Source organism: Neltuma alba, unplaced genomic scaffold, assembly GCF_004799145.2.
Source record: "Neltuma alba isolate B1F8T4 unplaced genomic scaffold, ASM479914v2 tig00007041_pilon, whole genome shotgun sequence".
Taxonomy (NCBI): domain Eukaryota; kingdom Viridiplantae; phylum Streptophyta; class Magnoliopsida; order Fabales; family Fabaceae; genus Neltuma; species Neltuma alba.
Genome location: NW_021634655.1, coordinates 58,198 through 72,649, shown reverse-complemented (window position 1 = coordinate 72,649; position 14,452 = coordinate 58,198). Strand labels below are relative to the sequence as shown.

General features: G+C 35.4%; 2 protein-coding genes and 1 non-coding gene across 3 annotated transcripts in view; 2 read left to right on the top strand and 1 right to left on the bottom strand.

Annotated features, from left to right (window-relative positions):
• Positions 1-341: 341 nt before the first annotated feature.
• TRNAV-AAC (transfer RNA valine (anticodon AAC)) lies at positions 342-415 on the bottom strand. Its single transcript has one exon. It is a non-coding gene; the product is annotated as a tRNA-Val (tRNA).
• Positions 416-533: 118 nt separating this feature from the next.
• On the top strand, positions 534-3,337 carry LOC114751710 (uncharacterized). Its single transcript, XM_028940385.1, has 4 exons — positions 534-1,148; positions 1,566-1,770; positions 2,516-2,995; positions 3,083-3,337. The coding sequence occupies exons 1-4, from the start codon at positions 584-586 to the stop codon at positions 3,165-3,167; spliced, it is 1,335 nt and encodes a 444-aa protein (XP_028796218.1). The 5' UTR covers positions 534-583; the 3' UTR covers positions 3,168-3,337.
• A 2,546-nt stretch (positions 3,338-5,883) lies between these two features.
• Positions 5,884-14,452, top strand: part of LOC114751707 (uncharacterized) — a 33,419-nt gene continuing 24,850 nt past the window's right edge. Inside the window, exon 1 of the mRNA XM_028940382.1 lies at positions 5,884-6,028. Coding sequence (XP_028796215.1) covers positions 5,884-6,028 — 145 coding nt within the window. The remainder of the gene's footprint in view (positions 6,029-14,452) is intronic.

The window sequence follows — 14,452 nt, the reverse complement described above, 5'->3', positions numbered from 1 at the left end:
TCAAATTAAATGTGGGAATTTTTTAAATTTCCATCGTACTGAGTTCGTTACCATATTCCTTAATTTAGGGCACCAAGGCCATGATTGGAACATTGATGCCACTTTTAATGGGCTGTAGGATAAAGCCCAAATCTCCGAAAACTGGTTGAAGGAATTCGCACGCAGGTTTGGAATTGTGACTTTGGCAAAGCCCAAGACCCGGATAGCGACCAGAATTGATCTGAGGCGGACCTCAGGCTAAGCCCACAAAAACCATACATGGGCTTGATTTAATGGGCTACTCGGCTAAGCCCAAACAAAGCTCAAAAAAGAGCACCCTGTTGCATCAAATAAAAAAACATTGGCGTCGCCCGGACTCGAACCGGAGACCTTCAGTGTGTTAGACTGACGTGATAACCAACTACACCACGACACCATGATGTTAGGTTTCCTTTTAAATTAGTATTAAACCATAAAGAAATAAATCCCCCCCCCCTCCACCTTTTGCCCCGAACAAATGTCGGTTAGCTAGGCTCTGCTCATGAAGAGGCCGAGGGTGGTAGCCAGAAGCGAAGGAAGCTAAATTGAACGATACAAAACAAGGATGCTTCCGGCGACTACGGTTCCCCCACTCTGCAATTCGATGAGTCTCCTTAATGCTACTCAAACCAACTCAGTTTATTCTCTGGCTTTCACGACCAAAGCTCAGTCATGTTGCCTCTCTGGGAGGACTCTAACGGACTCGTCTTTCATGCCATGCTTCAAATCTCTACAATTTCAGCATTTCTGTGTTAATCTGAATGCGGTATATGGTAATGGGTTTCGGGTGTGCGCTTCGAAGAAGCGAGGACAGGCTAGAGGTGTTGGCATTGCGGAGGCCGACGATTTTGATGAGGATGGTGGGGACAGTGATTATGATTTGGAGGACTTTAGTGATGAGGAGGATGAGGATGTGGACGATGAAGGAGTGGTTATGCCGTTTGAACAGATGAGGAAATGGCTGAAGAATAAGCCTCGGGGTTTTGGTGTAGGTAAGGAATATGACACTTCTATTGAGGATAAGCTGCTTGATGAAATACGCAAGAGCAGAGAAGCACAAGCCGCTAATCTGAATAAGCTTAAGAACAATCCCACCATGCCTGGCGTCAAAAAAGATGAAGAGAAGAAAGGTTAGCTTCTGAATTGCCCTTGCGTAACTCAGATATTTTACTCACCTAGTTATGCCTAATGGGGCTTTCAGTATGATATTTATGATGGGATTATCTTCAGATTATGCTTCTTTAAGTGGTTGCTTGAGTAAGCAAATGGTATCCATTTTGCAGTAGTTGGTGGTTTTGTGTAGTTTTTAAGCTGGATATGTATGCTTGATTGAGCATCGCGCCATGTCTTGTGGAGATTGAGAGCATCCCAAATTTTAGAAACGATAGGATTTTCTTCCTTGTATCTTTGTCATCATCTCCTTGGTCTATCTTACCTTGGGGCAATGCTAATCTGCAAGGTTGTTGATTGTGAAGATTTACTGTTTATATTTTCTCAACATGTTAAAACATCCTCCGTGCTATATTCATGGGATGGAACTTTTGCAGCCCAGGAGGTTAAAAGTGGAGCTCAAGTGCGCTTGGTGAGCTTGCCAAAGAAGAGGAACATCCATAGGGATCTTAAATTTGCTTTCCAAGGGATTCCTGGCATAGTTGATATAGTCCCAGCTGTTTCTGGTAACAAGAAGACCAGGGACCCTGTTTGCAAGGGCTTTGCATTTGTTTATTTCAAGTGCGAAGAGGATGCTGCTAGGTGTGTTCTAACTTCTAACCCCAATCTCAATCCCTTTCTAAATCATGACTTGCATCTGGTTCGTTCCAAGTGCTCTAACCCCTCGATGTTGTTGGGCTTTTCAATAAAGTCACTACATATGCATGCTTTTTTCAAGTCGGCAGCATGTCACAGATTGTTTCAAAAATGCTTTTCGTACGTCATAATTTGATTAATTAATTCAATAGAGACGCTTCTGAAAAAAATGCATCGTAAAATTTTTTTCCCGTCTTCCAAATCTGATAGATGTACAGCATCACATCTTCCTATGGAGTAATAAAGCATGATAACGGCCTCTTTCTGAATTTTTGTTGAATAGGGTTCTTTTTTATTTTTATTTTTAATTGATTATATTGCAACTTGATATGTCTCATACAGACCATTGCAATAATTTCTGGGAGATGAATATTTGAATGTGTTGATCTAGCTTTTGTCTAGAACCCTCTTCAAAACAAAGGGTTCGGGACCCTTCTGCTTACAATGTTCCCAGAAAGGCATTCTTCTCTCTGAAAATATGTGAATTTTGTCAAAGATGGTTCTCTTATACTGGATAATTAATTCAAGCTTCTCCATGTCATTTTACATCGCTAGAGTGACTAAGAGTTGTATTTACATGGGGATCTATCTGGCATTTAATTATTGCACACCACTGTTATTGTTCAAAATGACTCAATTTGTTCTCGCTGCACCTGTATCTTACAAAATCCAATCCTCGTCCTCTTCACAGGTTTGTGCAACTGTACTCTGGGCAAACTGTTAGCTTTGGTAAAATTCAAAAGCGGATAAAGTGTGAGCTTCTGAATGAAATGTCTCCAGTGTCTGCTAGTCTGGAATCAAGCCAAGATCATACTAATGCAGCTACACCACAGCTCATAGTGCCAGCCATAGAAGAAAGCTCAAATGAGGATTCCAATATGGATAATTCTGCATCCAGTTCTTGGGATGAGACTGCTTCTAGCTCCGATGAATTGGATGCCAAATCCAAAACAGAGCGGGTTGAAGAGAATGAAGACTATGCAGCAACTCTGAATGCAGATGATGCTGATGATGGTGTGGAACTACAGATTGACTCTGAAATTGATTCACCGTCCTTGGAGCAGAAGTCACCCGCCAAACCTAAACGAGCGAATGCTGCTAAGAAAAAGCCACCTTCCAAGGAGAAAGTTAAGAAGGTTCCTAAGTTAGAGGTTTTGGGATCTGCAAAGAGGTGATGAACACCCCTGTGAATTATAGAATGCATGTGACATGATATTTATGTTTACTGATCATGTTCATCCTGTTAATCTGATTTCAGGTTAAAGATAAAGGAGAAGGCAGTTTTAAGTGACGTTTTCTCCAAATACGGATCAAAAGCTGCTTTTGCTTCAAAGGATGGTTGAGGGGAACTAATTGCCATGGCCAAATACTGCTGGGACTAGATCATCACCTGAAGTGTGGACTGTATAAAGAAACAAATTTGAATGATGAATGAGGGATGGAATAGTCTCCTTAGTTCCACGTTGTAACTCTATGTATTAGATCTTATTTCAATCAAAATTTACTAAATATCATGGCAAAAAATTGTAAATTTAAGCTCAATTCCATTTATTCTGAAATTTTATGAGCTTGTTGCCATTTCGTAAGATTATTATATTTTTTTGGTGAGGCACAATAAGTGATTTCACCGGCAACAACAGCTAATCTCTCTGGCAGTAAAGACTAATCTCTCATCGTGAGGGCCGAAGAGTAGATTCCTCCCAATACAAAAGTAACTTTGTCTACTCACCTACGTTAATTTTTAAATATAATATAATATAATAGAAAAATATGCCAATATTTTTTTTTTTTTAATCCCATTCATAACTTGATTCTGAACTAAAGTGAGACCAGGTCAAGTTTGTTTGATTTCAACGCAAATTACATAAAATGATGCTTGAAGAACAAGTAGACAAATTTATTTTATACTAAACTGACTAATATATCAATATGCTTAATATATAATGTAAAATCTTTTGAAAGTTAAATTATTCACAAGCTATTAATAGTTCCTTTGTTCTTAACTGGCACACAACGTTAGTTCTTTTCTTTTTTTCCTTTTTTCCGCATGCTCTCTCTACACGATGTCTGTTGCGTAGTCATGGAGAATCTGCTCCTATGGTTGCACATGCTTTTTCACATGGGATGGGATTATTAGGTTGGTTCCTTCAACCCCATCCATTATCTCCTGTTGCATTACTCGGGTTTCCTCACTCTTCAGGCACGCGGCGACATCCGTCACTTATGTGTTTTGTAGCTTTGATTTACGGTTAAGGTTTGTGATGGTGGTGTAGTTAGGTCTAAGTTGGTACTGCTAGAGTTTTGACTTTTTTTTGGTTTTGTTGGGTTTTTTTTGGACCTTTCTAATGTTGATATTTAGTTTACTTTTTTTTTTAGCTAAAGAATAAATATCATTTTATTGGAGGCAATTATATTTGAGGATCCTATTTAGTTTACTTTAATAAAATGCAATTGCTCAGAAAAAAGATAGGATAATCAATTATGGGCCATAATATTTGTAATTCATATGTGATAATTGATAATAAAATTTATATTGCATTTTTTTTTGGCAAAAGTATTATATGGTTGGTATAAATATTGATGTTGGGGAAAAAAAATAAATATTGATGTAGTAATTTTGGGCTTACGGATCTTGCCTACGGAGACCGAACAGGCCCATGTTTTCGACCAAACAAATGCATGTATTGCCGAGAGTCCACCGTTAGAGAAGCTCCCTTGCTGCTGCTAGCTTCACTGGAAGCAAGCAATTGGTATGAAACTAATTTTTTCACGTGCTGCTAATTTTCAATGCGCCTAGGCTATGGTTTATGTTCTACTCCATTTTCTCGGCAACCAACAGAATCCCCGTGATGGGGCTGGAATTGGTATGAAACTAATCGTTGCTGACAGCAGGAAGACGACGGAAAGAGTGGGGAGCTTAAGAAAGGGGCAGGGATGAAGCAAGGAGTGGGAGCGGGCGGGACTTGGGGTCGAGGTGGAGGGTGGGGCGAGAAGAAGAGAAGAGGGTGTGGGAAATGGGCTGTGTGTGAGCCGCCGAAAAGAGACTGGATAGAGTTTTGGCGCTGAAAATAAAAATTTAATTTTAAAAGACTAAATTAATTGAGGGGTCAATTGGGCTTTGGGCTTATGGATTAGCTTCTTCGGGTGGGGTTGGGCTTTAACTTAAGTAATGAGATATGAAATTATGAAAGCTGAGTTATGAACTTATAAGAATTGAATATTGATAAATTTAAGTATATATAAATTATTAAATGGTGTTGTTGTGCTCTGTATACAGTTTAAGTGTATAATTTTTATAATTTTAAAAATTATAAAACTTAAATCAATAACTTAAACCTAGCTTTCATATACCTTCATAAAAAATTACTCATATTTAAGATTTGATTACAAATCCTATTGGGTGCAATACTAAAATGTGCGCGTATTTTATGTAACTGTCCAGCTCATCATTGAGCACTTTGTTTAACTAATAGGAGTTTGTAACTTCTTAATTAAAAGTGTGGGTCCAGATCCCAAAAATATAATCATGTTAAATACCAACCTGACAGGACTAGTTCGCACATTAAGGAGTAAGGACAAAAGGGTAATATATGCTTTGAACGCTGGCTACGCTGGACTAATTTAAAAAACAAAAAGAAAAAAAAAGAAAGAAAGAAAAACAAGAAAAAGTACAGGGAAAATATCGTTTAAGGACCACAGCACACAATTAATCTCAAACTACCTCTAAAACTTTCTGAAATCTCACTGCAGGACCAATGGGCCAATTTGATATTAATTCCACAAATAAAATGACGTTGTTGCCCCTCAGTAAACTTCCCCTGAAATTTGAAAATAAGGGCCAAAATATGATGGTCAGATAGTCCTCCCCCCCTCTCTCTCTATGTGAAGGTGATCCCACTATGCGAAAACTCTTCCCTCTCCTGCTCTGCGAACGTGCAACCACTCTGGAAAAACTGTTGCCTCTCCCGATATGCCAATGTGCTACCACTCTGTGAAAAATTTTCTGTCTCCCGCTTGCAAACGTGCTACCACTGTGGGAAGATTCTTGCCTTTTCCAATATGCCAAAAGTGTTGGATGTGCCCCCAAAAATTGCGTCACCCTCATTCTACGGTTTGGTGGTAGTCACTACAACCAGAAGGAGAACAAGACGAGGTGGACAAAGGAGGAAACCTGCAAGGCTATCGACAAAGAAGGAAGAAGCAGGTGAGAAGAAGTCACTAATTTCCTTTGGTAAGCTTTGCGGTCCACATTAAATGCAGTAGATATGTTCGATTCTGTTTTCATAGTAGATTAAGGAAGAATGACCCACTAAAAGGTAGGTGTGTTTGGTAATGACATTTGGGTTCTAACTAAGGAATGGTTACCAATGTGTGACATAGTGTTCGACCGTAACCCTTTTTGCCCTTTATCAAATCCTCTTGATTTAGTGAGAGAAGGCTTGTGAGTGTAGCGTTAAGAGTTTGTTTGGGGGTTAAGTATGAAATTGACGATGAAGGAAAAAATTAGTATTGGTAGTTAACTGTATTGCTATAGTGTTTGTAGGCATTTTGCAGGAATTAAAAAAAGAATTGGGAGGGGCAATTGTTGTGGTATGGATTAAGCAAATGAGTTTGTTTTCTTTGGTTTATCCTGGTTATTATTGGAATGTGACATTTAGTGGGTTAACAATGATAGTTAGTCAATTGACGTGAAGAATTAGTTGAATAACCACTTGCATGTAAGAACGTCATATTTGTTGGAATATGTGAAGTTAGGCAATTTACATGAAGGATCAGTAAATTACCTACCATATTTGTTGGAATATGATCTGTAGTGGTCTCACAAGGGAAATTAGGCAATTGACAAGAGGGATTAGGGGGGTTATTTACTTAGTTGTTGTGTAATGGTTTCATGTTTGGTGGAAGCTGTTAAGTTAGGCAATTTACATGAAGAGTCAGTAAATTACCCACTATGTTTGTGGGAATATGGTCTGCAGTGGCCTGACAGGAAAACTTAGGCAATTGACACGCACAATTAGGGGACTATCCACTTAACTGATAGGTAACGATTTCATGTTTTCTCCATGTTAAGTTAGGCAATTTACATGAAGAGTAAGTAAATTAACCATGTGCATTATAGAAATTCATGTTTGTTGGAAACTGATCTATCATGGCCTCAAAAAGACGATTAGGCAATTGACACGAGGAATTAGGGGATTATCCATTTAGCTGGTGTGTAACGGTTTCCTGTTTGCTAGAACCTATCAAGTTAGGCAATTTACATGAAAAGTTAGTAAATAACCATTCCAGCCCACAACCCAATTTACTTTTCATTTCGGCCTACCCAACTTCTTTCAACAGGGCATTATACTCAATGTGCACCCACTTTTCAAAAATCACAAACACCACATCTTTAACAACTTAAAACATCATGAGCATAAATTTTTTAAAACCAAAAACATTGTCAGATTTGTAAGTCACTCCCAACCTACATACCCATTCACTAAAATACTCATTTCTTCTTTATTCACTCATCACAACGCACCTGTGCTCACCAAATCACATGAACAAAATCAAAATTTTGAAAACAAAAACTTACCTCCCACACTAAGCTGATGCCACTTCCAGAGAAGACGCAACACCATAGGGCAGACTTGCGATTTCTCTCTCTTTCACCAACTCTAGCTTCAACTTTGACAGATAGTAGTAGGACGGACTTCAAAAGTGAAGCTCTGCCATTGTGTTTTCTCAGCTCATGATTGTCAGCTATCTCCCTTCATCACTGGTGCGCTGCATGGGAGACTTAGGAAATGACGTCAACTCCCCCTTTTTCATCTTTCTTCTCTCTTTTACACAGCAGACAATATGTCTCATTTTTAGAGGGAAATGAGTATTTACCAAGGTCAGTGGCGTCATTTCATTTCCGGAATTAATATCAGATTGGCCCTTTGGTCCTGCAGTGAGGTTTTAGAAAGTTTTGGGGGCACTTTGAGATTAATTATCTACTGCGGTCCTTAAACGAAATTTTCCCAAAAGTATAAGTGACTATTTTGAAATAATTTGATACTTTTCAGTTCAAAGAATGTCCATATCTTTTTTAAATGATCTTGCTATGAGATTATTGTCGTTTTGTGCAGTCCATATAAATAAAAAGTTACTATTAAATAATAATAAATTATAGCAATAGGATTAAGTTGTTCGGAGCTCAATATTTCTTAAATAATATTGATTGTTCGAATCTTACGGAAGCCAAAAAAAAAAAAATCACGGCAGGAGAGCTTGTTTGTTTGAGTCTAACATCACTTGAATCCGATTATTGGATGTAACAATAAATTATTAAAAATTTAAATTATCGTCACATGTAACATATTTGATTAATATATTCCTATATATATTAAATATTTTTATTTCTGAAACTCATGAAATTTTTCTTGGTGGAAAGCACATATAGTTCTTGGCCCCAGAGAAAGAAATAATAAAACAATGCAAAAATAAGTAATATGTCTGTGAAATTTCTAAAATGATGAATATTTTGAAAAATCAAAAAAACTCCATACTAACTCATTTTTAAAAGAAAAAAATTAATCTAATACTTGCAAATTTTACATGCTTTCGTTTAAAATTAGTATGAGGTGTATATAATACTAGACGAAGTCGAACAAATCACAGTGAAGCACTATTTATTGCTTTTGACTAATGCAACGTATTATAATTTTTATTATATTTAGATTAGATATCAAATTAGATTAAGAAAATATGTTATATTGCTCGTTACTTATAATTAAATAGCACGGCTTTATTGATATTGAGTTAATGCATCCGAAATATGACAAGTTCAGGGAGAACTTTTTTCGGTATAATGGCTCCACGATGTTAAAGTAATTGGTTACCTGCCATTTTACTTCTCTCAAAAATGTGTTTGTATTCTGATTTCATGTGAGTGCTTTTTCACACAATACACTTGAAAGGAAACTTGTCGCACTTTAGTTTTTGAGTTTTAATCAAAATTGCCTAAAGAGGAAATTCATGCATGCTCTTTCTTGCCCAATGTGCTATAAGATATGTTAATGGGATTTTTTTAATTTCATGCTGACAAGTCAAAGATGAAGCATTACTGCACAAACACAAACATAAGACCCTTTTTGTAGTGTAAATTACATTACAAAATAGGTCTTATATTTAGAACCAAAAGAGTAATTCTCCCATTGTACTACAAAAATATTATTTATTCTTTCACTGTCTAATGTGATATAAATTTTGTCTTATATCAGGTCATGCTTGGGCCGGGGAATTTTTCTATGGCTTCAAACGCTTCCTCTTTCCAAACATATTGCCACCAAAATGATATATATTGACTATAATAAGAATTAGGATAGTTGACTATTATGTGTTGATAGGTAAGATGTATTAAGACGAAATATTTGTACGAGTAGTAATAAGCATAGACTTTTTGACCCAAAAAAAAATAATATGCATAGACTAATATTGAAATAGTAAGAGATCATAGTAAGTTGTATGCCTTTTTTTTTAGCCGGGAGAAATAGCCAATACGGTGAGGAATGCTTTGCAGTAACAGTGGAGTCGTAAACTTCAGAAAGCGAACCCATAATGCTGTACAGAGGAGAATGCTTGCAAATGGAGACAGGAGATTAAATTTTTTGCTTTTTGTTCATGTTAATCTTCAAGTAGGACGATGCATAAATGTGTTGTGCATTATGTGATTATTAATATTAATTGCATTAGTTTGAAATATTAAGATGTTATAGAAAATGTGGCAATTAATTTATTCTATCAATTATCCCTCAGCCTGAACCATCATTTAGTCCAAATGTAATAAGTGGTCACATGAGAAGATTAGGCGCAGAGGAGTTCATTGGGAGCTTCAGAATGGCCATGGGTCAAAAATAAGCCGACGTGGAAGAGCAACCATTAGCGTGCGTATGAACAAACTATTAATATTAATTCGTGCAATCCCCTGGGAACTCAAAAGGTACCTCATATTTTGTCATCATGTGAGGATAGGACAAATCTTAGCAGGGAAAATGACAACCCATGCAGGCTTTACTACAAAAGACGTCAAACAGTCAATGTGGTTCAGGTCAGATTTTTTTTGTTTAAGGTGAGTAACCCTCTCCATAGGGATTTGTTTTGTTGAATACACGCAGGATAATGCCTTTGCCTGGGACAAGAATTGTTGACCTCGGAGATATCTTCTCACTGACGAATGGTACTCTATCACAACTTTGTCTTCTTAATTAAACTCCTCTTTCTTTCCCATCTTCTTTCCCCCTCCTTTTTTTTTTCAACCGTTAGATTAACATATTTTAATGGTTTAGATTTTAATTTTTTATAAACTATTTATAAAAAATTTTAAAAATATTTAGTACACTTGCAAATCATTAAAATTAAATTTTAATATAGTTTATAATTTATAATTTATTTATTTTATAATTTAATATTTTAATAATAATTTTAAAAAGATTTAAATATGAACCGTTAAAATGTTAGTCTAACGGTTAAAAAAGAAAGAGAAAGAAAGAGGATGAGAAAGAAAGAGGAGAGGTGTATAACCGCTGGGATCAATGCGGACCAAACGCGTGTTATTAATTTTGTTGCATGATAAGCATCACGTCTCTCTACTCGATGCATGCCAAACCAGCAGGCAAACAAAATATGTGAACCATTCGGGTAATCTTAGTCGTTCATTGATTATGCTGAATGGGTTGCATCATATATGAAGACATGTTTCAGTCCAAAAAAAAAGAAAATGTGAAGACATGTTAATGTGCAGACAAGATTAATTAATTTCAATTTTGCGGCATGATAAGGTTTAGGTTTTCCATGGTCATATGATGATTTTAATGTCTTCTGCCAAAAGAATTAACCATACCCGAGGAGCCTGAAGATAGACCTTCTCCAGATTCTTTCCTGTCCTAGGTATAAAACCAACACCTCTCCGATAAGGTCACAAGCCCCAGAGTGCACGAAGTCGTTAGTGTTTCATCGTTTCCATTGGCCAAGCACCACCCCCCCCCCCCCCAAAAAAAAGTTATCAGAATTGGCGCACGTACCTTTCCCTGATCCCCTCATCTCCTCAAAAAAGCGTTGACCCTCGGCTAATACCTCTTCCCTCTAATAAATGATTCGCCTTTTTCAAAGTAGTCGTGTGGCCTTTTCTTTAACTTTTGCAATTGATGAATTGAAAATTCCCTCCATATGCATATCCACGCTTAAGTGGAGAGAATGATAAATGTTTACCTTCTTTACCTTCTTCTTTGTTTAATTGCAAATTTTCTTGTTTTACTGGAATGGCATTAAATATGGTATTGCAAAGAAGCAGTTAGCTAATCATTTGATTGTCATTGGCCCTTTTACTCATGTATATGTACTATCTTATATCCTTAATATAAGAACTAATTGATTAATTTGAGTAAATAAAGAAAAATAATTAAGTTAGTTATTTGCAATAAATAGGAGTTGTGTTTTTTAAAATATCCTTACTAATCAAGTATATTTACTAGAACTAGCATTATTAGAAGGACTATCTTTAAAAAAAAGAATAAATATAAGAAATAAAGTGGACTAGGGTCTTATATTTAGAACCAAAATAAAAGTCAAATAAGCTTTTATATTAAGGACTAGAGGTAGTATTTGTCAATTTTGCCAACATTCAAATGTTATCTACAGTCACAGTATCAGTTTGCATGTAATTTTTGTATCCACAAAAAAAAGTACACATGTAATCTTCCAATTAATATGATTTTAGATTCATTCCCATTAATTATTTAGGTAATGATTTTTATGTGAGTAGTGACTTTAAGGACTTTTTAAAATAATGATTTATAAATTTAGTCCTTCAATATGCAATTCTCCCCCATGTTTGGTAAATTTTCAGTTACAGGATTGTGCTAACTAAGCTCAGCCCCTTTTCTTCTGTTTGGATCCTTGTATATATATATATATATATAAAAAAAAGAGTTTCAATTATAGAACTCAACATATAAACTCAAAATAAATAAAATTACTGTGAAGGTTAACAGCGGATGCTTACTTTCACATGTCTGGCTGTTTAAAAAACTAATATTAGTGGTTAGAAAAATAAATATTAACCCTTAGCATTTTTTAACGGTCAAGGGCGACATTACTCCTTTTTCTATACTTGGACATGGCTCCTTTTTGAACACTTTCTGAATAATATTGATACAAAAAAACTTTCAAATACTTGTAACTCCTATCGGAAAATTTCCCGTGTGAAATTAGACCTTAACCCTTAAATATCTAATATTGAAAATAGATCCTAAAAACTGACACTTCTTTAATATACAAAAAGTGGGAGGCACCACCAAAATTTTTCTATAATTCATTCAATAATGCTATTTCTTTTTTTTTTGGCCAAAAATTCAATAATGTTATTCGAAGCTTCTTAAAATATACTTTATTAAAACAGAGTATTAATTATATGAAATAATAATAAATCGCGTGCCATTGAAACTTTCTCATTTAAAGTAATTAAAATTTTTAATATGATTTAACTTCAACTTTGGTGAGATCTGTGTCATTTGGTTGTAAAACCCCCCTTCAAAAGACAGCTCCCATTGACACTGTTACTAAAAGTAGGGGTGAGTAAAATTGAACCATAACCAAAAACCGAACCGAAATGAATTCAATTTCGGTTTTTGAGTTCGGTTATTTCGGTTTTTGGTTACATATTCGGTTTTTATTTTTCTAATAATTCGGTTTTGGTGTTCGGTTTGATTAGTAGAAAAAGTTTCGGTTATAACCAAAAAACCAAAATAAATATATTATATATTTATATTTAATAAATATTATTATAATAAATATATATGTGGGTTTATGTGAACGCTTTAAATATATTTATATTCAATGAATATCATTATAATAAATATTATTATATTAAATCACATTGAATGATGAAATATTTATTAATTAATGGTTGTAATTGTGTTTTATTATTATTATTATTATTAATTTAAAATCACTTTCATATTTATATATTTCGGTTAATCGGTTAACTGAACCGAAATATTTCAGTTAATTTAGTTTTGATTAGTTCGATTAATCAGTTTTGATTCGGTGTTTAAAATTTGTTCTATTCGGTTATCACCGATAACCGAACCGAAAAACCGAATACTTACCCTAAAAGAATCACAAGGAACCCTGCAAAGATCTCATTTCTTCTCTATTCTTTTTTTTTTAATAAAATTATTAATTTCATTCTTTATCTTTCTTCCTCACTAAGACATCCGTACGCCGTTTTGAGAAAAAAGAAAGAAGAAAGACTTCGAAGAAAACAGGAACGCAAACGCAGCACGAGGTTGGGAGAGGGTTTGCCAATTGTCTTTTACTTCACAATCCGTGTTCATTTCTTGCCCCATTCTTTTTCCCTGGCTTCATTGACACTCAGGATGGACGACAGGTAAGAAAGCTAGCTTCCTTCTTTGGCTTTGCTTTTCTCTCCTTCTCTGTCTCCCTTCTTCAAAACCAAAATTTCCACTAAGAAACCTAGATTGTCATGTATTTTCTTATTGATTTGCTTATATATGTAAGACACCTCAAATGGATAGGGTAATTCCGCTTGGCTGCTCTGATGTTAATATGGAAAGCATCAGGCTAGAGAGTACCAAATCCAAAGGCTTGCTAACAAAGGCGATTCTGACAAAAAATAAATCTTCCACATAAGTGTTGTTATAGGTTTATTGTAAGAAAATAGGTCAGTCCACCCTTGGTAGATTGGACCCAACCCCATTAATATTGGGACTCTGATACTAATAATAGGACATTTAGGTCTTCAATTGTGAATTTCATTTTTTTTGTTTAAATTGAAAAGGAAAGGGAATGGTTATTGTAAAGTGGACAGGTATATGGAAGTGGTTTTCTCATTTTTTGAAGACACAATAACAAACTACCTGAGAACTACTCCTTCCTCCCCTCTCTGTTCTTCCTCCCAGTGTGTATTGGCTGTAAGACAACAGGTCTGAGTTCACCAAAGTAACTGAACTTCTATATGGCTATTTGAATTTGATCCACTCTCTAAGTATGCCAGAAATCCTATATTTATAGTTGTACACATAATGTTAGTGAAATTCTCCACAAGAAAAGTAACTTGAACGAATAGAAACTAGAATTTGAAAAAAAGAATGAAAATCCTGATAATTATACATACTAGCTCAAGTAGCGTTCTTCATCGTGTAGGCACTTCTTTGTTGATTTGCTATCACTGTGGAGAAGAATTGCTTTTCTTTGCCCTCCTATGACTACATTGGGTGATTTAGCATATATGCCCAAAATCCTATATTGGTATCAGAGCATTATTTATTTGTGGCCTGCGTTTTTTTTACAGCTCCTGTGTTCATTCTTCTATTGCTAAGTAACGGTTCTGAGATTTGCTTCATAATATACTATACAAATCCTCTCTTTTACTTTCAATATGATTGTTCTCTGTGTCTGATATTTATGATTAGACATACTGGGTTGTTCTCTGCCTCTATGAACTCAATATATTTAAAGATAGTTTTTTTTATAGTCCCTTTCTTTTCAATTTTGGGTTCCTTCAAAATCAAGTTTTTAAACCCAAAACCTATCCTATTGTGTAGAGGACCAAAAAACAACGAAAACAATATAAAGTACG

Excerpts from the sequence above, each read along its gene's own strand:
- LOC114751710 (XM_028940385.1), top strand. The coding sequence starts at position 584 with ATGCTTCCGGCGACTACGGTTCCCCCACTCTGCAATTCGATGAGTCTC. Across the intron at positions 1,149-1,565 it reads AAAAGATGAAGAGAAGAAAG|CCCAGGAGGTTAAAAGTGGA; the intron begins GTTAGCTTCTGA and ends GAACTTTTGCAG. Across the intron at positions 1,771-2,515 it reads TGCGAAGAGGATGCTGCTAG|GTTTGTGCAACTGTACTCTG; the intron begins GTGTGTTCTAAC and ends TCCTCTTCACAG.